The following is a 26,541-nucleotide window of genomic DNA, read 5'->3' as shown; positions in this document are numbered from 1 at the left end:
TAAACATACTAATGCACAAAGGTGAAACTAATATTTGTGATTTTGCTTCATTTTGTTTTGCGGTATGGTGTTCAAAAGTGGTATTGATTTTTAAATTTAAGTGTAATGTTGCTTCATTGTCTTTCTTTTTTTGCATTTTGAGAAATAAAGAGATTCATAGCTAATTAAATAGTTCGTTTTTTATTTGTGTGAAGATAACAATTCTCTTGAAGACGGTGTTGAAATTTCGATTTTGCGGGATCCAAACAAAGAACCTCAAGTTATCGGCGTAGAAGAGAGCGGAGTTGAAATTCTTGAAGATGATGATTTTTAGTAAATGTTGTCTTAGATTATCAAATAGTAGACTATGAACAAGTTTATTAAATTGTAATTGTCATACTTTGTTGAACTAATTTTATTTTCTGTTTCATGCAACTTTTGATATGTACTCTATATAAGTTACAATTTTATCGTAATAGGTACATATTAATATATTATCGTAATAGGTACACTACATAACATATTAATATATTATCATTGACGTAAATTATTTTTTCAAAAAAGTGCAAAACCCGTTGGGTCAACCCGAACCCGATAACTTAGGGTCTTAAACAAGGTAGTCAAAACCCGAAACCGTAATTTTTTAAACCCGTTCAACCCGAACCCGAAAATATTTTTATACAACCCGACCCGTCCGACCTGTTTGACAGGTCTAGTTGCAAAGTATGAACTATGTTTATGCAATTTTGCAATTTCTGAGTTTTGTAAAATTTATACTTAATTTTTTAGAAAAGAAAAAGGCTTTACTAAATTACTGAGTTAATATATATTAACTTATAATTTATATATTTATTTTATAAAAATTTATATTTAATTTAATTTTTATCATATAGAAATAATATAATTAAGTTTAATTTAATTATTTTATATAAAATTTTATTATATTTTGACAACTTAGAAGAATTATGTAGATAAGTTCGGTCCAAAACAGGTTCGGTACAAAACAGGTTCCAGGTTCGGTATAATACAGGTTCGGTACAATATAGATTCGGTCAAAAACGGTCGGTTAAAAACGGGTATTAAGCGGGTCGAAAACAGGTTTCGGTCTGAAAACAGGTTCGGTATCGGTCGGTCACGGTATGATAAAAACAGGTCGAAAACGGTTTTCGGTTTAAAACAGGTTCGGTACTGGTCGGTTTCGGTATGTGTAAAACAAGTCGGAAACGGTTTCGGTCACCATTCGGGTTCGGTAGCGGTCGGTATCTGGTCACTTGTATTCGGTCAAAAACGGGTTCGGTATCGGTCGGTAACAAGTCGGTAAAACAGGTTTCTGACCGCATTTACGGCCCTAATTTCATGTCTCCAGAGTCTAAGAATCCAGATTCTCCACCCTCCATGACCTCCCCGATTCCACCATTGATATGGATCGATAAGGACCACTAGCATGCTTCCTCGCATCTCCACGACTCATCTCCGCACCCCCATTGTTAACCAGGTCCATTCTTTCTTTTCTTCTTTCTTTCCCTTGAAATCTCATCAATTCATGCTTTGCTTTTTTCTTAGTGATTCTCCATTATCTAGAAATTCATCCAACACAGTCCCTCTTGTGGGGAAAGAAGTTCTTTCTAAATGTACCCATCTGTTGAATCAACGAATTAATAACTTTACAATTACTAGTTTATCTTTGAATCAGTTACTTTTGAATATTTCCTATGTATCTCCTGGTATTTGCCGCAAATATTTACGAGTTTCAAGTTGGAAACCTGAGTATATGCTTGAAATATTAATGAATTTTCAGTCAAGATGTAGTAAATCACCGATTACTGTTGAGGTCGTTGAATTTTTGTGGGAAATTTTTTGGAGAATCAGTAATTTGAATGCGGGGTTTAAGCATTTACCTCGTTCATATGAGATTCTGGCAATTATGCTAATTAATATGGGTATGTTCAGGGAGGTTGATTCTTTGTTATCTACCATGAAAATGCAAGGAATTATGATAAAAAATGATGATATTTTCAATGGTTTGATTGAGGGTTATGTTAATCTTGGTGAATCGGAAAGGGCTCTTTTGATATATGATATAATGAGGGGGCTATCTTTAGCTCCATCATTGTCATGTTATCATTCCCTAATAGGTATTTTGATAAAGGGATTTGAAGTTGATCGAGTGATTCGTATTTTTGAGGATGTGATTGAGGTGGGTTTTGAATTTAGTGTAGTTGAAGCTAAGCATTTAGACAGTGTAATTGGGTTTTTGTGTGAAGATGGGATGGTTAGGATTGCGAGGAAGCTTCTTCAGAGAATTGTGGCTACTGGATGGAAACCTAGTACATTGATATTGACACAGATTGCGGATGTATACTACCAGAAAATGGATTTTGACGATATACTTAGTTTCTATAGTGAGATGAAATCTGTACCAGATGTATCGGTTGGCAATAAGATTATCTATTCCTTGTGCAGCAATTTCGGTATAGAAAGGGCGATATCATTCTTGTTGGAGTTGGAGAATATAGGCTTTATTCCCAACGAGATAACCTTTGGGAATTTTATCAGTCAAAGTTGCGTAGATGGAAATATAAGGGAGGCTTTTTTTTATCTGTCTGAAATTTTGTCCAGGGGTCTTAAACCTGATGGGCACTCTTATAATGCACTGATTAGTGGTTTGTTCAAGGCAGGTATGCCAGAACATGCCCAAGATATTTTTAATGAAATGATTGATAATGGTGTGAAACCCAGTTTTGCAACTTTTAGAGCTCTTATAGCTGGTTATTCTAAAGCTAGGCTGTTCAATGAGGTTGAACTTATGATGACTGAGATGGTTAAATATGGATTGATTTCTCTCGCTCCTTCAGAGAATTCATTATCCAAAGCTTTTACTGTTTTGGGGCTCAATCCAATGACGGTAAAGGTGAAAAGGGACAATGATATTAGAAATTTTAGAACAGAATTTTTTGATGCCTTGGGAAATGGTCTTTATCTAGATACGGACATAGATGAGTTTGAGAAGGTGGTGATGCGTGTTCTTCAAGAATCTTTGAGTCCAGACTTTAACGTGCTATTGATGAGGCAATGTGATAGTAAAAATGTTCAAGAGGCATTGTTAATGGTGGATGAAATATTTCTGTGGGGACAAGAGTTATCACTTTCTGTTCTTTCTGCATTGGTAAAATTGCTTTGTGAATCAAATTCTATTAAGGAAATGTTAGCTCTATTGAATAAAGGATATCAATGTTTTTGGAAACTGGATCATGAAACCCTCAATTTTGCAGCTGTGACCTTGAGCAAAAATGGGTCTGTAGATCATTGCAGTTTACTCCGCAAAATGTACAGAAAGCGGATTACAATCTTCAGTGCTACTCATAGTGCCTTCGTTATGGCTGTATGCAAGCATAGGTGCATGAGTGACATCCGCTGTTGCTGGAGTCTTGCACGGAACGATAATTGGTCACCTGATTGGGATGATTTTATTGTGATTTTGGAAAGTTTGTGCCACAAAAGAATGCTCAAGGAGTTACTTGAGCTTTTTGACATAATGCTGGCAGCAAACCCTGATTTAGGAATTCAAATTTGTGATGTGCTTCTTGAAAACCTTTCTTCAGCTGGCCTCACTGGCGTGGGACAAATCTTGGTTGATGAATTGAAACAGAAGGATTTTGATTTGGGTCACACTGTCTATCGTCATCTTGTCAAAGGCTATCATCGGGAGAAAAAGTTTTTGGAAGCCTTAATGATGTTTGATAGAGTTCGAGCTGATAACTTGGCCTTGTCTTCAGATGCTCTTGTACTGTTAATACCTAAGCTTTGCAAGACTAACAGATTCAAAGAAGCAGTTGCTTTAAAAGATGCAGGTTTTAGAGATAACCCTTTAACATTATATTCCCTTCAGAATGCTCTTATAATGGGTTGCTGTAGTGCTGGATTGATTGCTGAAGCAGATGGTTTATTTTTTGAATTAATCTTAGATAACTTTCACCCAAATGATGAGGTTATTAATGCTTTGCTTCAAGGTCATTGCCGAAGTAGTGATATGAAGACAGCCAAAGAGCTATTTTGTTTCATGATGAAGAGGAATATCAGTCTCTCAGTTTCCAGCTACAGGGATCTGTTATCTCTGTTCTGCAATAGAGGATTGTTTCACTATGCATGGGGGTTGGAGAGTATCATGCTTTCTGAAAATACCATCCCATATTCGATAATACGTAACATATTTATTTTTTGTCTCTTTCGAATAGGAAAACCGTGTCTGGTTGACACACTTTTGGGTGAACGCCAAAAAGGTATGCATCAACTTGATAAAGTTGGCTACAATTTTCTGATACATGGGTTTTCAGTTTCAAAAGACATGCCAAGATCAATGAAATTCTTGAAGGACATGATTAGTAAAGGGCTTAGACCGAGCAATCGTAGCCTCAGAGCAGTAATTCAAAACTTATGTAGAAACGGACAGGTTAAGAATGCTTTGCAATTGAGTAAACATATTGAGTCAAGAGGTTGGATTCTTTGTGCTACTGTACATTATGCAATTGTGGAGGGCTTCATTGCTGATGGTAGAATTCATCAAGCTGAAAGATATCTAGCTCAAATCATGGGTAATGGTGCGACATCTGAAATGATCTATTTTGACCATTTAATAAGAAAGTTCTGCCATTATGGAAGACTGGAAACAGCAGTGAATCTCCTGGATCAAATTTTGGAGAAGAAAAGCATACCTGAAGCATCCTCTTATGATTGTATTGTCCAAAGTTTTTGCGGCTTCGACAACTTAGAATGTGCAATGGATTTCCTCAATGAGATGTTGATTAGGAATCTCAAACCAAGCATAGGAACATGGGACGCAATAATTCAGATGTTTTGTGATAAGGGACAAACTGTGGAAGCAGAAGGTGTTCTGAACTTGATGATTAATGTTGGTGAGAATCCTACTAAGTCTATTTACTCTTCAGTGATTGATCGATATCGGTTGGAGCAGAACTTTAGTAAGGCATCAGAATTTTTGAGCAGAATGCAACATGATGGTTATGAACCTGATTTTGTGACTCAGTGGTCAGTCATAAGCGGCATAAGCAACTCCAATGAAATGAAAAGTAATAAGACTGAAGGTTTTCTATCAAAGCTGCTTGTTGACAGTGGATTTCCTTCAGCTGGCGACATATCCTAACTCAATGTATTGTGCTTTTGGTGGCATTTCTGTTACCTCCTGCCTGTTTCTTGCTTCAAATGGCGGGTTGTATTGTGCTGACAAGTTATCAGTTCCAATTTCTTGTGATTATGGATGCAATTTGGAGAAGTCTTGAGCACGGATACCTTATTTTTTGAGTCCTTAATCACTAGAACTTGCCAAAAGAGTATGTCTGATGTCATGCAAGAGCCACATGCGCTCGAAGTTTGGGAATATCTTGTGAAAGTTTTTTGAAGGATTGCAGATGTGAAAATGTTCTGAACTATGCAAAGTTGGATAACACTCTCATGTGAGGTTTGTGGGGAATACAAATATCTTGGTAATAGCAAATAATCTATATCCAAGTTCTCACAGACCACATGTTTTCTTATGAATATTAAATCATCAGACTCGATTGATGTTCTGAAGATATCAATGAGTTCCTAGCTGAAGTTGATTCCACTTAAGATCTACTTCTGTGCAGTTGGGATCTAAGACTGACGTTGATTATTGATGAGAGTATAAGCTTGACTTGGGATTGTGATTGGGGAAAAAACATAGCATAATATTCTGCCTTCTGCAGAGAGCACAAGTTTGCGTACGCTTTGAATGGGCTTCATGGGAATTTGATTGCCATCCGCAGGTAACATTATTATTGGGATTCTAATGTATAATTGAACAGAACATTTATTTTTGACCTTTTACATTTAGACTTTAAGCGAAGATATAAATAGTTAAATACCCAGTAACCATCCATTATCGTCCCAAATGGTTTACTTGAATTACATAGTGTAATGAAGAATACAGTAGTCATTACTCATTAAGCCCTCAACCCCCAATGCCCCAACTATAATCTTTTTCAAATTAGCAGTAGTTTATCCAAAAAACTAGTAGCAGAAACGTGAAGCTCTTCTCAATTATTAATTTTGCTATTCACATCGTAAAGTTAGCAATCCCATATGACCACTTTCATGCAGGCATTATTTCTTCATTTTTCTATAGTGAAAAAAGTGTATTATTGGATTTTGATGGGCTAGAATTGTTATAGAAGGTAGATATTAAATCATTAACTTGGGACACTAAAACTAAGGATTATCTTGTTTGTCCTTCGAAGAAATAATTTTCCAGAACATTAGTTATGGTACTATAGTTAGATAGAGGCAAGTATTACAGATAAGGAATACCCAAATTCAATTCAAAAAATGAAGAGCTTTAGCCAAGAAACAAAAGAACAAAAACAAGAAGTTGCACATGATTCCCTTTTCGATATTAATATGAGAAGAAGCCCGTAGACCGTAATTCATTGAAGTATACGCCTCTTTTATCTCTTTGTCATTTTGATGGAATATCTGCTGTATTAGCTGTGTGGTGCAAGTAAATATTCATATATTGTTTATTAGTATAAAGTTTTGTTACTTCCTCTATAATCAACTAGCTGCTGGTTTGTTTGTAGGTTCTGCACATCCTGTTTTTGACTCAATTATGATTATTTTTTTTTATTTTTTATTTATTTTTTTTTGGAAAAAGGGACAGTTACTTCACCAACTTTCTACCAATAGCCGAATAAACAGTGGCAACGAGGGTAACCATAGGGCTTCATCTACCGACAACGAAAGATCCTTACAGGTATATTTATTAGCTAGTTCCCTACATTGAAATAGTTTTACTAATTACCTAGTTTTATTGGTGGAGTGTTGCTACCTTATGAAAATCAATAGTACAATTTCCCGGGTGTCACGTACTACTAATTTGATATCTGCAACGTTATATATACAAGAACTGTGGAATACACTTGATTTAATGCGCCATTTTACCTTAGAGGTCCATAAAAACAACTTTTTTATCATCACAAGAGTAAGACCGTGTATATTTAACATGATATTCGGGTTATGAAATGTTGTTATTGACTTGTTGATACGTTACTACCTTTGTTTTTTTTTTTGTTAGTCTATGTCACCTTAGTTGATGTAAATTAAAGTTTTGACATTATTGTATGATACTTCAGCGACAAAAACCATTGATGGGGATGTCAATATGATATCACATTTGTGAAAATGATATTTAAGAAGAGAGATGATGAATTATTTGGTTATGTTGACAAATTGTGACTTGAGTCAATCTTTTGACTCTTTTGTCTTGGAATGTTTATGGTGGGTGTTTCCTCATGACATGCATGGAGAAGAGTGTTTTTGGACTAAGTCATTTTAAGTATACTTGACACTTGTTTGTAATGGTCAAGGAAATGCATGTTTTTTTTTTGTGTGAATGTAGCATTGGAATTTGATGAAGCATGAGTGTCTTGCCCTAGACTACATTGTGATGTTGTCAAGTTTTGGTAACAAAGATGGTTGACTTGATGCTGGTATTGGAGTATTATGGTACTTTGGACTTTGGGCTTTTGACGCATTGCTCCCTTTGCTTCGCCTATATATATTGGCATATGTACGTGTTTTAATTAGACCACCGCTACTATATGGATCAAAACGTTGGGATTTTAGAAAGATTATAGTAGGAAGATGTGAGTAGCGAAAATGCAAATTCTTCGATGGATGAGTGAGCATACCTTGAGCAATATAATTCAAAACGAAAATATAAGAAAGGGTTTAGGAGTTGCAAATATTGAGGGAAAAGTGAAAGAAAATCGAGTAAGATGGTCTATACATGTGTAAAGACTGGGACACGGGGTATTGGAGAACTGGTTAAGAAGATAAAATGTTAGAACTCGTAAGACTAGAAAAGAGGGTGAGGAAAACTGAAGATGATTTAGAGGACATAAGTGGAAAAGGATATAAAGTATCTAGACTTACATTTTGTGATGGCTGAAAATCAAAATGAATGGAGAAGAATATGATGACTCTATCCCCTTGAGAAGGACAAAGTCACAGGTCAAATGATGAAAGATAAATGGCACCAACGCCACCAAGTAACTATTCTACAGAAAGGAAAATAAAAGCAGAGGAATAGAAGAATATAATGGAAGTTTATTACACTTGAAAAGCAAGATAACAAGAAGTCTTGGAGTGACTCCCAAACTCCACTTAATTCTCTAGCCAAATCTCAACGAACTACTACACCACTGTATATACACATAGAGAATCCCACAAAATAGAAACCAAAAATTGATACCCTTACTAGCCACACAAGTCATATCAAAATCTATGTGAACGACCATTAAAACTAATATATTGATTTATGTAGCCAATCCCAATCTTTTGGGGTCAAGGCTAAGACTTTGGTTTTGTCGTTGTTACTGTTGTATGAGTTGTAACTAAGCCTAGCCAAGCTCAAGGCTTGTGCTTCATACTATCTTGAGTCTCCATGGTCATCAAACTTTTGTTACTCTCTCCTCCCATATTATCTCCATTATTGTAATATCTTAATGGTATTATTGGAACTAGTAGCTTTTTTATCTATTAAAGTTTAAGCACAAAATAGAAAACATCAGGTGATGTGGATTGATATAGGTAAGGATATGGCTTTAGAGAGCTTAATTAGAAAAGGATATATGAACAGAAGAATGAATAGATTGAAAGCAATGAACCATGCACTCTTCGGACACACCTAGGAGATTATAGTTCTTTAAGCACTCTTAGAAGACATACTTCAACATGTCTTAAATCAACATTCAAGTTATTAAACAAAACTCTCGAATGAAGGTTTGAGCTACTCAAAGTTTGATTATTTTCTTTTCACAAAGAAGGGTGTTTTTTTATAAATTCACTATCTTGGAATTGAAGGATACATCAGCTATTTATAGAGGGAAGAGTCGACTAACATGCCTATTCAACCTCTCCTTTATGACCCTTGATTATCCTAATTAACATGGACATTTACCCCTTTAACTCAAGTAATCACCACACTTATCAACTAAATCAGCCTGGAAAAAAGACTCTTCAACTTTCTATGACTTGGACTTAAGTCAATCCATGCAATTATGACATCCAAGATTGACTAATGACTTGGGAAATAAAAAGAAACCTAATTTTCTCTTAGAACCATGCAAATACAAGATAAGCTATTAAGGATTTGAATAACTAAACAAAAAACACTTACTATTAAGGATCTGAATAAAGACTATTCTAATAATAACTAATGTTTCCTAAAATAATTCTACGAGTAGGATCTTGAACACCCAATTTGCATAGAGTTTTAAATGCTTCAGATTCAACAACTTTTGTGAAACTATCAATTATTTGGTCTTTCAATCTCACAAAAGGTAGGATGATGATTTTCCCTTTAAGATTTTCTTTTATAAATGTCGATATACTTCAACATATGTTGTGCGGTCATGTTGGACTGGATTTTCTGAAATCCTGATTGCTCCCTTGTTATTGTAGTAAAGTTGACATGTTTCTTTTTGAGGAAAACTAATTTTATTCATTAATTTCTTGAGCCATAGAAATTCTCTAACTCCTTTTAACATATCATAGGTCGCGTCTCGTGAGTTTCTGAAGGAAAAACTACTGTTTTGGAAAACAGGTAGGTCGTGGGCCGCGACCTAGTACGCGAGCTGCGACTTGTGCAGTTTTTTGTGGGTTTTCAGTTTTCCCACGTTCTTTTGACGGTTACTTAGTTTTTTGGCCGGTTTCTTTGTAATTGTTAACCTAATTTCTTTTTATTAAGTGGCATACTATATAAACCCCTTTTTTAATTATATTTGGGGATGATGCATGAAACACAAAGTGAGGAAAACTAAGAGAGAAAAAGCTTGGTGAGCCATTGTTGTGGCTTCTCGTTCATCTTGTAATCTCCCGGTTTATAGTGAAAAGTTTATTCTCGGTGCCGGTGGATGTAGCTATCACATTGATCGTGAACCACGTTAATTTCTCGGTGTGATTTCTTTATTGTTTGTTTGAATCTTTATTGCTTTCCGTTATTGTTTTCGATCTTTGCTTCCGCTGTTGCACAACAAAAAGTATGTATTTTTTTTAAGCTCAATAATTAGTCATATTCGAGAATGATGTGGAATAAACACAATAACAAATTTTCCAACTATAATTTAAGAAGGAAGTCCATGAGTGCTAGATATCATCCATGTCGCACGAGAAATAAAAGCAAAATAAAACAAAAAGCCAAACCGGCTTTTTAGTGAAGAGAAGTCTAAAGAATGGGTGATCATCTATGTTAGAGAGTAGGATTCGTTAATATTTAAAGAGAACAGAGAGAAAGTAGAATGAGTTAATAAGTAAGAGAGATAAAGTAATTAATTAGGCGGAATGAGAAGAGTGAGACCATTAAGTAATGAAGGATAAAATGGAAATAGTGACAGGTCAGCTATAAGAGATTTCAAAGTGGACGGTAAAACAAGGATGAAAATTGAAAGGTAGATAAACGAAAAACAAGGGAGGTATATGTTAGTATTTACTAGGTTTATTATTTTCCTCTTAAGTGGTGCCTACTATTTGCTGTGATTAGGGATGGTCATGGGTTCAGGACCCTATAGAATCCGCTCCGGATCCGCCCCTTTTATAAGGGTCTGGGTCTTAATTTTTGAGACCCGTCGGATCCGTGTCCGAGTCTGGATCCAAAAATTTTTTTACGGGTCCGGGTCTGGGTCTGGGTCCTAAGGTGAAGACCCGGACCCGGACCATAAACTTTTAAATTTTAAATTTTATATTTTTGAATTCTGAATTTCTGATATTATGAATGGATGGCGTGGGGCGTGAGCCATTCTCATTCTCAAATCCAGTACATTAGCCATTCTCAAATTCGAAAACCCTAGTTTCTCTTCTCCAGTTCTCCTCTAACCTCGTCGGCTCGTCCTCTACCTCTAGTCCTCCCTCCTCCGCCTCTGCGACATCACCATCGCCATAGCCATCGCCAGCCGTCTACTGCACTTGAGTGGAGACTCCAGGTATTCCATTTCTTTGGTTTTGTTTAATTTTTCTTTAATTTGGGTACTGGCCTACTGGGTAATTCAAGCCATCACCATTGACGAGTATGAAGACCTTTAATTAGTTCTAGTGATTCCAGACCCAGTGACTCCATTGTTGAGTATGACGACCTTTAATTAGTTCTAGTGATTCCAGACCCAGTGACTCCATTGACGAGTATGACGACCTTTAATTTTTCTTTATGACGACCCTTATGTAATCCGATGCTTTCATGTTCTCCATCTCACAATTTGTCGGTGATTAAATTCCTTCATGTTCAACGCATATATTTAATGCAAAATTCCTTCTTGTTCAGTGATTAAATTCCATCTTACAATTAGAATTAGAAAATTCATACCAAGTATCATTTTCAAAATTGATTACAGTGTTTGTATTCTTCATTTGATTTGATTTGAAAACAAATTTAGATTTATTGTTATGATTTTGATATGAAATCTATTTTGTATTTGAATTTCCTGGACTCGAACAAGTATTTGTAATACGATAATAAGTTGCTTATAAAAATTAAAAAAAACTCGAAAAAGCTTCAATTTTGACAAATCAAAGAGGCTTTGTATAAGGCCCATTAAGGACCCATTAAGGACCCTAGACCCTGTCAGACCCTTAGGGTCCGGGTCCGGGTCTGAAAATTTTGGACCCTTAGGGTCCAGATCCGGGTCTGGATCCAAAAAAAGGGTCCAGGTCCGGGTCTGGCCAGACCCGCCCCATGACCATCCCTAGCTGTGATTGTGAATAAGAAATAACAAATTCTAATGTAATGCTTTCTTCCATCAATCGATCTTTTGGGTTTCCTTACTTTTGTGACTAAATGCTTTTCCCATCTCGTTTTGCCCCTTGTTTGGCTCTTTACATGGTGAAAACCTTTCGGAATGTATTTGAATGTGGCCTTGTGGGTGCATAATTTTATTGACGTCTTCTATGCTTAATGATTCTTGTGCCGTTCGTGTTGTTAGGAGTTGTCTCGTTTTGCTGCATAAAATATTTTTAATTAAGAGGTTCCTCAATTTGGATAATTGTAATTTCGTTTTAATGAGGACACTGTACTGAACAGTTGCGTAATGTTTATCGTGATTTCAGATATCTGGGAAAAACTTCTGAGCTTGAACTGGTTTATGGCACACTGTACATGTTAAGGCATTTCATGTCGTGTTCATGTTTGGTAAAGGCTTGTATGTTTGCTAACAAGCTCTTGATGACGCTTTCTAGTTTTGATGGCAATCGTGTATGATAAAGAACAAATGATGGTATTCTAGAGCTAGAGCTATCAAATTAGGGCATGGGTTAGGTCATATGAATTTGTGTTTGTGATTGATTATTCATCTTTATGAATTTAATTCAGCTTCATGTTTGGTGGTTTAATGTTTTGACCGCTCATAAGGAACTTGCTGGTGTAATAGGAGTTCTTAGTTGACAGCTTGTAGTTCTTTAATTGCATCAGTCCACGAGTTAGTTAGTAAAGTTGTTTTTGTTGTTATTTGGTTTTGGCGGGAAAGTTAATAACTAACTTTTATAAAAATCTTTGCCTTGTCTTGTAATAAACAATACACATTTTTGATTTCTCTCTCTTTTGTTGTCTTTCCTCCTATTCTGTCTCCTCTCTTTATCTCTGCCCATCTTCCCTTCACTTCCTATATTGCTGCTGTGACATCAATGGAGACTCAAACTGATCACTGTTTCATTGTGACAAACCCACAGTTGCATTGGTATCAAAGCTGGAGTTAGAGTGGGTGGCCTGAAAAGTGGGTGGCTTGAGGAGTGGGGGGTCTGGAAGAGTTAGCCATGACCCAATGTAACCGTGATCTAATGCGGCCGTGACCAAATGAGGACGTTGGCCTTATGGGGAGTCGATTGTTATGGTCCATTGCAACGTATGGGGCTTGTCCCACATTAGTTGTAAAGTGCAATTGGTGTGGGGTTTATAGGCAAATGGGCCCTCTTACCTAATAGGCTAATAAACACGTGAATCGGATAATGATATTTTTACGAAGGAGTTTCAAGTTGTGAACCTGTTGACAAGGGTGGATCGACTTACCATTACTTGTGTTGACACGATCATAAAGTAAGGTAAATTTTTAGGAAATAAGAGATGAATTTTATTTGATGGGAACAATAATGTGTGGTTTGTGTATATCTTACTAGTAAAGGAAGTTATGGTGACCTATGTTGGCTAGCTTATATACAAATTGAACATCGACTTCAGCATTAGGTTGATTTAGCCCAATACACCTTGGCTCACTATGTACTATAAACTAGCTAAGTAATTTTTTTTGGCATACTAGTGATATGTCAGATCCGAATTTTATTTTATTAATCTCACCTATTCAATTTAAATGTCTCAATTCTTATCAAGGAATTAATTCAACCAAAAGCTGATGGTTAAAGTCTTTTAATATGTTATATAGTCTAACACGCCCCCTCACATGAAAGCCCTTTGGGCTAGAAGTGTGGATGCGACACAATTCTCTACAGACATAGTGTTAAACTATTCCACCTTAAATGAGGGGTGGTTGAGATTCGAATCCATGACCTCTTGTCACATTAACATTTTGGGTTGTTTTATTTGTTATTCTCATAAAAAAATTATTCTCTTTATATCACAAATTTTGAACAAAATTAAGCTTGTTATCCTCATTTTAATATGTTAATAATGTTTATGATTCCACATATCTTCTACTAACTTTATTTTAACGATCAATCACATTAAGCACCTAGTACAAAGTAAATATCATAAGTTTCATGTGTTTATGAAAATATTAAAATCAGAAACTATATAAAAAGTTTATAAAATTCTTTATATATTCTAGTGTAGAGGAAAGATAAGAAGAATTTTAGAATTTATAGAGTATGAATGTATATATCCATCTTCATTAAGAATTTTCCAATAATATTGCTAAAAAAAAAAAAATTCCCACTTTGCATTTTGTGGGAAAGTATTTCCCACAATACCGTCCACGTGGAAATTTGTTTTTTTTTTTTTTAATTTTTCAGACAAAACCGCCACTTGAGATGGCGGTTTGCCTTAAGCAGTAAACCGCCACATGAAGTAGCGGTTTGGTCATGTGGCGGTTTGGTCCCTAGTAAACCGCCACTTCATGTAGCGGTTTGCTTGTGGCCTGCAACTTTTTTTTTCTTTCATTTCTCCTAAATAGTGAACGCAACCTGCATCATACTAGTTCATACAATCTATTCCATGATAATCAATTACGAACCAGCTTGATTTGAAAAAATTAATTATGAAAATAATGCGAAGATATATTACAATCATGGAAAGTCATACAAGAAGTTCAAATCATGTAAGAATATACAAAGTTTGCTAAACTACAACCCCCGACCCCTTTTGTTTTGCGCACCGGTGGATGATGATGGTGTGAATTCGTCGACCTCCGCAATGACATTAAGAGCAGGAGCTCGTCGTTGACTAGCGCGCTGATATGTGATGATCATTTGCGGAGGCGATGGATGCGGAGGAGGAGTGGTGATGAAAGCTGGAGGAACGAATGGCGACATAGTACCAGATGTCGATGGCGATCTGGAAGACCGACCTCGAGTAGATGAACGCTGGCGACCTCTTGTGGACCGAGAACTGGATCCTCCGGAAGAGCTACCTCGGTGGGTTGAACTCCGTGGAGAAGGAGTATGGAATGTGTCATCTACCTCGCCAATGACGGGTGGAGTCGGTATGAGGTACTCATAACCCGCCTGACTCAATGCATCGGTCAACGACGCGTTAATGGAGCCTAGGGTTTGAGAACATAGCCGATACCCCACATCAACTGGCGATGTAGCGGCCCCTTGAATCGTGTCATTGCATTGTATGAGCACCGATCGGATGCGCTCAGCCTGTTTGTTATCATTATAGTGTTAAAAGAGTCGCATAAAACTATTACTATATGTTATGAGTGTTGAAAAAAGACGTACCAGTAACATAGATGTCGGATGGTAATGTGATCCTGGCTGCGCAAATATGGTGTTCGTTAGGCGTAATATGGAGATACGCCTGTACCAACTCATGTACATAGCAGAGCTATGACCTGTGAAGTTATCTCCTCGAACCAATCTAGATGCTCGGTCATTCCACGCATCTACATGCGATCTATGTCGTACGAGGTAGTTCTTGTCCCTAGTCCTCCGATCGATCGCATGTAGTTGAGGTTGGGTGTCACAGGCTTGCGGAATAACCTGCTCCAAACCGAATTGACGCATGACACGATCCGGGAGATGTAGCTCGACGATGTCAAAGCAAATAAAGGGACAACGCGATCTCCAAATCTCGTGGCCCGATGTACATATGTGTGGTAGAGCGTCCATTTTAGCCGTTGTGTAAGGCTGCCATGTCATCTGTAATAGAAATCAATATGCTCAGTAATATATACAATTTATTCATAACTAATACAAATAGTAAATGTTAATAACCTGCTCGTCCCGTTGTCGATCAAGTGCATCTCTGTAGTAGACGAGAGTATGTGGGGAGTGGGATCTCGAAAGATATACGCGAAGCCAGCTGCAAACAAATGAACATTGTTTAACATTTTCATGTATCATAAAACAATGAAATTATGAATTTGAATAGTGAATTGAGTGTTGCTACCTTACTGCTAAAGGATCCATCCTGCGAAGATGTTGTGAACCTAACACCGGTTCAAAATCATCCGCGTCATCCTCCTGATCATATTACCCATCGGGTTGAATCATCCGAATTATGGGCCTCCCTATATGAATATGCTCCCATGACCATATCTGTAACAACATCAAGCAGCCACCAATGTCCTTGGCACCCTTACGAGATGCTCGACATAAGTTACGATACAGATACGCTAGGGTAGCACTTCCCCAACTGTACTCATCTAGGAGCTCCAAGTCTCCCAGTAGAGGGAGATAGATCAACTGCACCGAGTCACCGCTCTTGTCTGGAAACAAGATGCATCCAAACAGGTACAAGATGTACGCTCGCGCATGTCTATCAACCGTAACATCATCCGCGTCATCCTCTAGCCCGCTAAAATGCTCTCGGAGCCAAGTCAGCTTCAATGACGATCCAACGATGATCTTCGGCTGTGTGGGGTCTTAAGGGTTTTCAGGCCAAACCCCTAGTAGCTCATGAACTAATGCTGGCCAATTTCCTTCTCCATGACCTATCACTGCTTGTCCTTCAATGGGCAGTCCCATTATAACTGCCACATTTTGCAACGTGATCGTTGCCTCGCCAACTGTGAAGTGGAAGGTATGAGTCTCCGGCCTGCACCTCTCCACCAATGCAGTGATAAGAGCTCGATCGAGCTCTAAGCCCCCGCCCAATAACTTGTGAATGTATCTGAAACAAGCTAATTCGACTACCTCTAATACCCTGTCATCCACCTCCCAATGTAACGTACTCGCCTGGTAGTGCTGACGAGTAACCTATTGGGCAGTGGAGCCCTCCCACGCAGCTACGCTCCTGTGTGTCGCTTGAAGCGTAAGCACTGATAGATCAACTGGGCTCGACATCGCCATGATTGCTGTTACATACATAAGTGTTATAAAAATCACATAAATATTATCAGTCTCAACATGATATTACAAAATATTAAAAAACACATACTTTGTTGACCTTCGAGGGCATGTTTTCTTATTATGACCACTAAATCCAAAAAAGCTACATGCGTTACGAGGACGTGTCAACGGTGCATCCATTTCGTTCCGTATAAGAGTTGATCACGGACGACCCTTTCCACGCTTCGTTGAGGGATCTGGAACAACTGTAGGACCGTTCCAAGGATCGCAGGTGAACATGTCTGGAACAGGCATGAAATTCTTCTTATATGTCGATACGTATTTTGTAGTGCGAAACGAAGGGTCCACAAAAGCATCATACGATATGTTACGAGCTCGACATACTGCAAGAACATGTGAGCACGGTAACTTGAAGATGGTTGGTTTCTGACAGGAGCATGATGTCGCTGTGAGGTCAACCATGTAGGATTTTTCACCTTTTTCTGCTATCCTGTTGCCACAACCAGTGATGACCTCAAATATCCCATGCACTGTGTCATATATCCTAACATCATGAAAGCGTGCTTTTTCAGCATTCTTATCAAAATCGTATCAGTTGGTTTCTTGGCATACACTTGTCCATTGTCTAATCTGTTTCTCCCTAAATCCCTCCTTGTGGCAAAGTATTCGTTAACCCGGAAGAATGTCATCCTAACCAATGAAGTGATTGGGAGTGACCTAGCCCCCTTCATTACGCCATTGAACGCTTCAAACATGTTTGTAATTCTCACTCCATATCGATGCCCACCGTCATGAATCAAAGTCCATTGGCGCTCAGGAATAGAACCATCCACTAAGTACTTATACGCCTCCTCATTAAACTCTTTAAGGATTCATGTAGAAATAATATTTCCGAATCTTTGTCTGTTCAGAAGCTTTTCCAAATAAGTTTTTGACTGCTATGTTTTTGAACTTCTTATGCACGTTTGAAGCTAGATGACGTTTAAAAAACCGATGGAATGCAAATGGCTCTTCCCAACCTTTTCCTACTCTATTCATTGCATGCAAAATTCCCTTGTGACGATCAGATATAACACATAAGCCGTCCCTCTTAGTGACATAATGCCTTATACAATCCAAGAACCAACTCCATCTGTCGTTGCTCTCTCCCTCTACAACGGCAAAGGCAAGTGGGAACAACTGAGAATTTGCATCTATCGCCATAGCAATCATAAGTTAGCCTCTGTACTTTCCATACGAATGTGTACCATTTATAGAAATAAGGGGATGACAGTGGGGAAAACCCTTGATGGATGGTCCGAAAGCCCAAAAAATTCGCTTAAACATGACTCTGGTAGGATCCATTGTCGGTTGGACTTCCCATTGCACCACTGTTCCTGGATTAGATTGCATTAACGCTTGCAGGTACCTTGGAAGCTCCTCAAAGGACTTATCCCAATCCCCAAATACTTTTGTTATAGCCTTATTTTTGGCCAACCAAGCTCTCTTATATGTTATAACAAATCCGTATTTATTTTTAACAAAATTAACGATTGACTTCACCTTAAACGCTGGATCAACTCTGATCATATCCACAATAAGATCAGCAACAAATTTAGAAGTAAGGAGGGGATGGTCGTCACTGTAATGTACTGAGCAATCTTGATTATGACCCTTATATCGCACAATCTTAAATGATCCCGTTGCGGTCATAACAGCTCGCATCCTCCATTCACAACCTATATCCTCCGCATTAGCGCATTGGATAACGTACTTTGAAGGCTCCGACTCAATTACATGGAAATTTATATTGTTAGAAATCGCCCATGCTTTAACATTTTTCTTAAGGTGGTCTAAGGAGCTAAACTCTTGCCCTATCCTAAAGTCTCCATTTTCATTCATGGAGTTGTCATCGTTCCAGGTCATCCATTCATCAATCAATCTTTGATCAACCTCATCAACTCTAAGCCAATCTTGAGATGGAGTATAATCTCTAATCGCTGCATTTAGAGCTTCTCTTCTTTCATCATCCTCCTCTGAATCAGAATCAATATGTTCATCCTCCTGATCTAAAGAGTCAACCTCGTTTGCATTACACTTACTCAAGTGACTCGTGGAAAAGGTGTTCATTACACCACCGTTAATGCCACGTGAATGAGTTGGAGAAGTAAACTCATCCAAGTGCTCATTAACGTAATTTGGGTTACTTAACATTTCTGTGAATGTATCCTGGCATACACTAGGACTTGATTCTGGAAGTTCCATGCTAGTTATGACTTCCCTCGCATTATTCAAATTTGCAACCAATTCAACATAAACCTCCATTACCGTTCTAGGGGCTTGTGATGTCGCATAAGCTAGAGCACTTATGCTTTCATCATTCTTAATCGATACTAACACATTTTTCCCAGTCACCGGATATTTCATCTCCATTTTTAACATAAAAGAGTTGCGATCACAACCAATTACATCACAGATTTTGCTATGAAACACCTCAAAATTAGTATTTTGACGATGGATAAACATCACTGTATTTAATCCTCCATTATACCCAACATCGGATCCAGTATAACTTACTTCCCCACCCAATACACTATAACGGGAAAATGATCCATATTCTGCAAACACAAACATGTTTTTCATGCGATTTCACATACACTTAATTGTTGATTGTGAGTAAGGGAAGTGTAAATTTGAATACAAGAATTTGTAATATTAAGGTATTAGAACACTTATTACAAGGTTCATTTCAAATATACCGCTAAAAATACCATGAATATATACTAAAATCATTAAACTAACTCTACAAAGTAATAAACTTTCATTCAAGAATTTCATCAAACATTTTATATGCATACAAACCAAATCATAAAATTCAACTACAAATGTGTAAAATGTAAGCTTAAATCATGAAATCAAGAGAATATAACAAACAATCAATGTATTTATAACTTCAAATGACAACAATAATGAACAAAATATTCAATTTGCAAATTGAAATAAATTAGGGTTTATATTAATATCTTAAATGATGATGAAATTGAACAAGTAAAGAAGGAGAAGATGAGAATGTAGTTGATTAATTTAGTTAAATGAGAGAAATTGTGAATATGAAGTAAATGAGGATTGAAGAATTTTTTTTTTAAAAACAGGACCGGCAGTAGCAAGGAGGTAAAATGAGATGAAATGAACAACATACGAAGGGGCATTCTGTTTTGTACTGCTACAAAACCGCCACTTGAAGTGGCGGTTTGCTTAATGTAATTTTTTTCTTTTTTTTAAAAAAAAAAATAAAATTCATAAAATCGCCATTTCATCTAGCGGTTTACTTCAAATTCCTAAACAAAACCGCCATTTTATGTAGCGGTTTTATTAAAAATAAAAAGAAAAAACTTTAAAACCAGTCCTACGTGGACGGTAATGTGGGAAGTAATTTCCCAATTCAAGCAAAGTGGAAATTAGTTTTTTAAATAGCAATATTATGGGAAAAGGTTCATCTTCATTCAATTTGTAGAAATATATGCATGATTTCATACCATAGTCTCATCCTTTAAAAAATACTCCAAATACTCCATATTTTTGGAATACACGTAATAGGTTTTTATTAGTTACTTAATGATTGAGTTTCCATGGGTTATGTCCAACTCAGTCCAAGATCACTAGCGGCCATGAATAGGGCTGAACAGAGTTTGATCTAAACTGTAAATCAAACCGGACCAAACCGTAATTTAAATATTTGGTCTGGTCTACGGTCTAAATGGTCTGGTCCGGTTTTTTTATTAAAAAAACGGTTTTCGGTCCGGTCCCGGTTTTAAAATTTTCAGACCAGACCGGACCGTAAAACCGTAATAAATTCCGGTCTGGTGAAAACTGTAAACCGTAGACCGGAACCCGTAATTTCCATTTTAGTTAAATTTTTAAATGTTACTATTATAACATTATGATTGGGTTTTTTTAATCTCTGATTCTGAAGCTCTCCCTCGATCCCTTCTCCTTCTCCCTCGTTCCTTCTCGTTCTCCCTTGATCCCTTCTCGTTCTCCCTCGATTCCTTCTCCTTCTCCCTCGATTCCTTCCTTCTCCTTCTCCCTCGATTCCTTCCTTCTCCTTCTCCCTCGATTAATCTCTAAAGACTCTAATTTCTCTTTCACCGTACCAGACGACAGATACCACTCTCCAGGTCTACACTTCGATACCAGCTGTGCTGTGCTTCTGTGCTTCTTCGAGGCTTCAACGCTCCTCCTTCAACACTTCACCACGGAATCAAGTGTAGAATCTCGTAATGTAAGTATATTGGTTGATTTTTTGATTTTTTAGGGTTTTTTTTATCAGTTTTTGTTTAAATTCGAAGATGAATGGATTGCTTCTGGTGGTTATGGACGAATGGATTGCTTCTGGTGGTTATGTTAATCCTAAGAAAATGCAAGAAAATGTTAATATGTTGAATGTCCTCCTTCAGTTTTTTTTATTAATATCTTCATCAAAAGTCTTTGATATGTTGATATGTTGTTGATATTGTAGACTAAATAGATTGTTGATATTGATTGAAAACAGAATATTTGGAATATATGTGAAATATTCTTTGAAATGACAAGTTGTAACTTGTAAGTATTGGTGGTTCAATTGTAGATGTCGATGGATGAACCTTTTATAGTTTGCGATGAAAATGAAGTGGATGATCAGGATGGTAATGAAATCAAAAAGGACGAAGCTATGAGCAAACAAAGGAGGAAGCTTGTGAAACCAAGATCCGACATATGGGATCACTTCACCAAATTTACAAACAAAAATATGGAAAAGAAATGTAAGTGCAACTATTGTGGTCGTGAATATAAGTGCAATCCTAGTGTAAATGGGACTAGTACTTATAGAGCACATTTAAGTAAGTGTCCTAGATTTTCACTCAATAACAAATCAAATGCTACTCAAACACAATAGAGTTTTCAATCAAGTGTTAATGAACAAGGGGAGCAAGAAGCTCACATAAAGAGTTGGATGTTTAACTATGAGGCTTGTAGGAAAGACTTAGCGTTCATGATAATTGTTGATGAACTTCCCTTTAGATTTGTTGAAGCCTAGGGGTTTAGGTACTTTTGCTCACAGATGCAAAATAAGTTTGTGGTTCCTTCTAGAATGACTGTTGCTTATTCATGGATGAAGTCGCTATTGCTGAGTGCTGTCTAGTGACTACTATAAATTTACTCTATGTTCTATATTATAAAATTAGTGATGTACTTAACTATTGAAAATTTGTAATGTTTCGGATTTGGTGATGTATTTTGTTTACAGATTATCGTTTATCTTAGATTCTCAATTAAAAAATACAAAAAAATAAAAAAACCGTAGACCAACGGTCTGGTCTGGTCCGGTCTGGTCTGATCTGATTTTTCTGTCAAACCAGACCAAACCGGACCGTGTGCAGCCCTAGCCATGAATGCTGAATTTTGGCAAGATAAAAAAAAATCATCATTATTAAGTACTAATGCTAATTCTACAGCAGCTGTTAACGGGCAAGTAAACACATCAAATCAATCTGGGTCAATTGGGTACCCGTTGTCTCGACCCAAATTATCTTAATGTTTGATTATTAGGTAATCAGATGATCCGAGGTGGGATTGGCCATCAAATTAGGTACCCGAAAACCTGATTTCCCAGATTGTTGGATACTAAAAATACCAAATATCAAATTATGAACACCCTTACGCCTAATTTTAGTTAAATTAAACTCTATTAAAATTTCAATTCTCTTTACTTAAATACATTCTTTGAACTAAAATAAACTTCTTTGACTATTCTATAATATTTCTTTTAAATAATCATTACTTTCTTTGTTTGTTTTAGAGGGCAAGTATCTCATTTTTATTTGGAAAAATTAATATTAATAATTCAACTTTTCACCCATTCGCTGTAAATAATCCCATATTTGAATTATTTTTTAATAATCCAACCTTTGTCCTTAGGTTTCTATTAGCATACCCTTTTATTTTATAATAATCCAATCTTTACTCTTAGTTTGCTATCAGCATAACCTATTAGTATGCTGATAGCAAACTAAAGGCAAACGTTGGATTATTAAAAAATAATTCAAAATTGAGATTATTCACAACGGATGAATAAAAGGTTGGATTATTAATTTTAATTTTTCTTTTTTATTTTGAGCAATTCACTATAAGTGTATATTTCTCAATTTGGATTATTTGTTAGTTTATATTTTTTTGGGGCTTATATATTTTATTTTTTAACTCTGAACTACCCTGTTTGAAAAAACGATTTTTCTAACATATGACCAAGTATATAGGTTTAGATCACAAATTAGTATGTATAAATTTATTGAAATCTAATTTATAACATTTTCTAATTTAATCAGATTTAAATAAAATCGTTAAAATAATTATATAGAAATAATAAGACACTTATTTTAAAACAGAGATAGTAATTTTACCAAACTAATCTTAGTTTTAGTTTGATAAGAGAATAAAATTGTATGCACATTATAGGAAAGTACTTGATTTAGGGAATAAATTATTCTCTAAATTATTTGTTAATATTCAGTAATTATCTTTATTTCTTTATTTACTAGCAGTTGTCCATGTATATATTGAGATGTAATTAGCCTAGAATAACATATACAAAATAGTATTTTAAACCCTATTTTTTCTGTCTTACACTTTAATTTCGCATTATTTATCGTTTCATGGTATCAGAGCCGTAAGGTTCAGATCTGGGATCCGACCATTTTTTCGGTTCTCATCATCTACCTAAACTCCTTTTTCGATGGTAGACTCATCGGAAAAAATAAATCAAACACAACCAATATCAATGGAACAATTGGAACAAATGTTCCAAATGTTTCAAAAACTTCAAACACAAAACTAACCAAAACCGATTACCATAGAAACTGCACCACAAACTGTCCGAATAGCGGAAAGACTCCAATATCATAATTACACCAAATGGTGTAAATTGATACACCTAGCCATAAGTGGGAGTGGACGGCTCAGCCACATCACTGGTGATCCTCCACCCACTATCGATCCAGAATATTCACGGTGATCTCAAAGAGACTCCATGGTCATCTCATGGATTATTGAAAACATAGACACTGAAATTGTTAATTAGTTTCTAGATTATACTACTGCTAGAGATTTGTGGAAGGACATTGAAACTCTCCTTTGTAGTGGGAGAGATGAACTCCAAATATTTGACTTGAGTACTAAAGCAGCAACTCTCACTCAAGGGAAAAATACCATAGAACATTTTTACGATCAATTAAATACCTTGTGGAAAGAGATCGGTAGTGTAACACTCGAATTTCCTCCCGTCCCAGAATTTTTCCGACCCCTTAACGAAACCAAAACCGTAAAGGACGGGAGGAAATTCGGGTGTTACAGATAGGCGCATGCCTGATCCTATGGAGTGTTCCAAAGACATTACCACATTCAACAATTATATACAGAGGCAACGGGTCTATCAATTCCTCGCCGGAATCGATGACTCACTGGACAAAGAAAAACGAGATCTACTCCACCAAGACCCATTTTCTACTATGGAAGTCACTTATGCAACAATCAGGCGAGAATTTGCTCGCCGGGGAATAATGGCCGGAGCACCATCATTTGGGAAAAACCCATCAGGAATCGGATGTGGTCTCGCCACCAAGAACCGGTCAGAAAATTCTTCATACTGACGAGAGGACCGAACAAACATGAAGTGTAGTTATTGTGGTGGTTCTAGACACACCAAGGATGGTGGTTTCAAGCTTATTGGGTACCCTAAGTGGTGGGACGACCTACAACGAAAAAAGGCTGCCACCAAGGCACCGATGAACCGTGCCGGCGGAAAAACCCTCTTCACAGCTGTAGATTCCACTGGCGGTGAACACACAGAGGGACTTAAGGAGACAACAGTGGAGGTTGAGGAAGGTGGTACAAAAAATCAAAAAAAGAAAGGAGAAAGAAAATTGCTTGGGGAAGGGGAAATAACACCGGCCAAGGGAAAGGGAAATGGGAAGTTTCCTTATGTTGGGTTTGATAAGGGAATCCAAGAAAACCATGTAACTACCCCTAATCCTATGCCTACCCCTAATAATTAAATATTCAAATTAATTCCCCTCCTCACCTAACCGGCCCAATTTGGGCTTGGATGACCAAATTAATTTTTTAAATCAAAAAATTTCCTCACCTGGTTTTTTTTTTTTTTTTTTTTTTTTTTTTTTTTTTTTTTTTTTTTTTTTTGTAAACCCACGTCTCCTACTTGGATCTTTAATTGTGGTGCCACAGACACTAATGGGGAATATGTTCGTGTCGCTAGTGTTGGTTCCGTTGATATTTCTGATTCTATTCATTTGCAAAATTGTTTATTAATCCCGAGCTTATCTCTTAAGTTGTTATCTGTTAGTTAGCTAACCAAAGAGCTGAATTGTACTGTTCTCATGTTTTCTACTGGGTGTTTTGTGCGGGATGCTCAAACTGGACGAGTCATTGGACATGGTACTGAACGGGGAGGTTTATACTATGTGGATGAGACATCTCAACAAGATTAAGCTTTGCTAACTCGTAGGTCTCCTGATCATCATCTTTGGCTATGGCATCGTCGCTTGGGTCATCCTTCTTTAGCTTATTTAAAACATTTATTTCCTTCATTTAGACACACTAGAATGTCTTTGGATTGTAAAACTTGTGTATTGGCTAAAAGTCATAAACGCTCTTATTTGCCTAGTTTTTCTCATTCTACTAGCCCTTTTTCATTGATAGATTCTGATGTGTGGGGTCCTGCTCCCACTTTTGCTACTTATAATTATTCATATTATGTTTTATTTGTGGATGATTGTACTCGCATGAGTTGGGTGTATTTTTTAAAATACAAATCTAAGGTGTTTTCTGTTTTTGTTATTTTTTTTATCATATGCTCCAAACTCAATATCATGCAAAACCACAAATTTTACGATCTGATAATGGGAGGGAGTTTGTTAACTCAGATATGCAGCAATGTATATCTGAACATGGAATGCTTCACTAAACCTCTTGTCCTGACACACCCCAACAAAATGGCGTTGCAGAACATAAAAATCGAACCCTACTCAAAATCACTCGAGCTCTTCTTCTTGAGTCCCATCCCCAGCTTACCTATGGCCTGAGGCCTTCGCCACAGCTACTTATCTCACTAACCGCTTTCCCTCTAAACCTTTAAATTACAAAACTCCTCTTGCTACCCTGGGTTCTTTCGTTAATCTTTCATCCTCTCATTCCTTGTCTTCTCGTGTTTTTGGGTGTGTCTTTTTGTTCACCTTCCAAAATAGACTAGTCACAAACTTGATGCTCGGGCAATTAAGTGTGTGTTTGTTGGCTATAGGGTTAACCAGAAGGGCTATAGATGTTTTGATCCTGTTCATCGACGTATGTATACTACTATGGATTGCGACTTCTTTGAACAATTCTATTACTATACCCAGCCTGGTCCTCAGGGGGAGATGATTGATGATGACCTAAGCTGGCTTAAATATCCAGTTGTTAATGATATGCCAGTCAATAATATGCCAGTTATGATTGATGAGCCGGACCCGAAAGAACAAGTATGTGAAACCACTAATGATGTCACTAAAGACATAGTATCTCCTCTTCAGGTTCCAGTTACACTTGTTGAGCATCCTAATCCGAATGAAGAGGTTGTTGTTCCTGAGGAGGTAATTTTTGAACCAGTTGTTATTGTGGATAATCCTAATTCTGCTGTGGATGTCACTACATCAAACAGGTATAAATTACCTCCTAGAAACACCAGAGGAGTTCCTCCTAGGAGATATGATCTAGATTTTGAGGCACAACGTTCACAATATCCAGTGAATAAGGAGAGTGATATAGTTTTCTCTCAGACAGCCAGGGCCTTTAATGCATCTTTATACTCTAACATTGTGCCAAAAAATGTTGAAGAAGCTCTCAAAGACCCGAGGTGGAAAAAGACAATGGAGGAAGAAATAGTTGCTCTTGAGAAAAATAAAACTTAGGAAAAATGTGAAATTCCTAAAGGGAAGAAAATGGTGGGAT

The 26,541-nt window shown here is 36.8% G+C and overlaps 1 protein-coding gene across 10 annotated transcripts; it reads left to right on the top strand.

Annotated features, from left to right (window-relative positions):
- Nucleotides 1–1,349: 1,349 nt before the first annotated feature.
- Nucleotides 1,350–21,623, top strand: LOC130801860 (pentatricopeptide repeat-containing protein At5g15280, mitochondrial). Of its 10 annotated transcripts, none has more exons than XM_057665784.1 (4): nt 1,350–5,783; nt 6,674–6,766; nt 9,571–10,994; nt 12,112–13,731. In XM_057665784.1, the coding sequence occupies exon 1, from the start codon at nt 1,424–1,426 to the stop codon at nt 5,138–5,140; it is 3,717 nt and encodes a 1,238-aa protein (XP_057521767.1). In that variant the 5' UTR covers nt 1,350–1,423; the 3' UTR covers nt 5,141–5,783; nt 6,674–6,766; nt 9,571–10,994; nt 12,112–13,731. The 10 variants fall into 10 exon arrangements, with proteins under 10 accessions (XP_057521767.1, XP_057521764.1, XP_057521770.1 ...); XM_057665781.1 differs by having other exon boundaries at nt 6,668–6,766; nt 12,112–13,730; XM_057665787.1 differs by having other exon boundaries at nt 10,830–10,994; nt 12,112–13,729.
- Nucleotides 21,624–26,541: the final 4,918 nt, after the last annotated feature.

The sequence above is a fragment of the Amaranthus tricolor genome, chromosome 15 (assembly GCF_026212465.1).
Source record: "Amaranthus tricolor cultivar Red isolate AtriRed21 chromosome 15, ASM2621246v1, whole genome shotgun sequence".
Classification (NCBI taxonomy): domain Eukaryota; kingdom Viridiplantae; phylum Streptophyta; class Magnoliopsida; order Caryophyllales; family Amaranthaceae; genus Amaranthus; species Amaranthus tricolor.
The sequence above is the reverse complement of the archived record's forward strand: the minus strand, read 5'-3'. Positions and strand labels throughout refer to the sequence as shown.

What these genes read in the sequence shown, in the direction of transcription:
- LOC130801860 (XM_057665790.1), top strand. Translation starts at nt 1,424, where the DNA reads ATGCTTCCTCGCATCTCCACGACTCATCTCCGCACCCCCATTGTTAAC.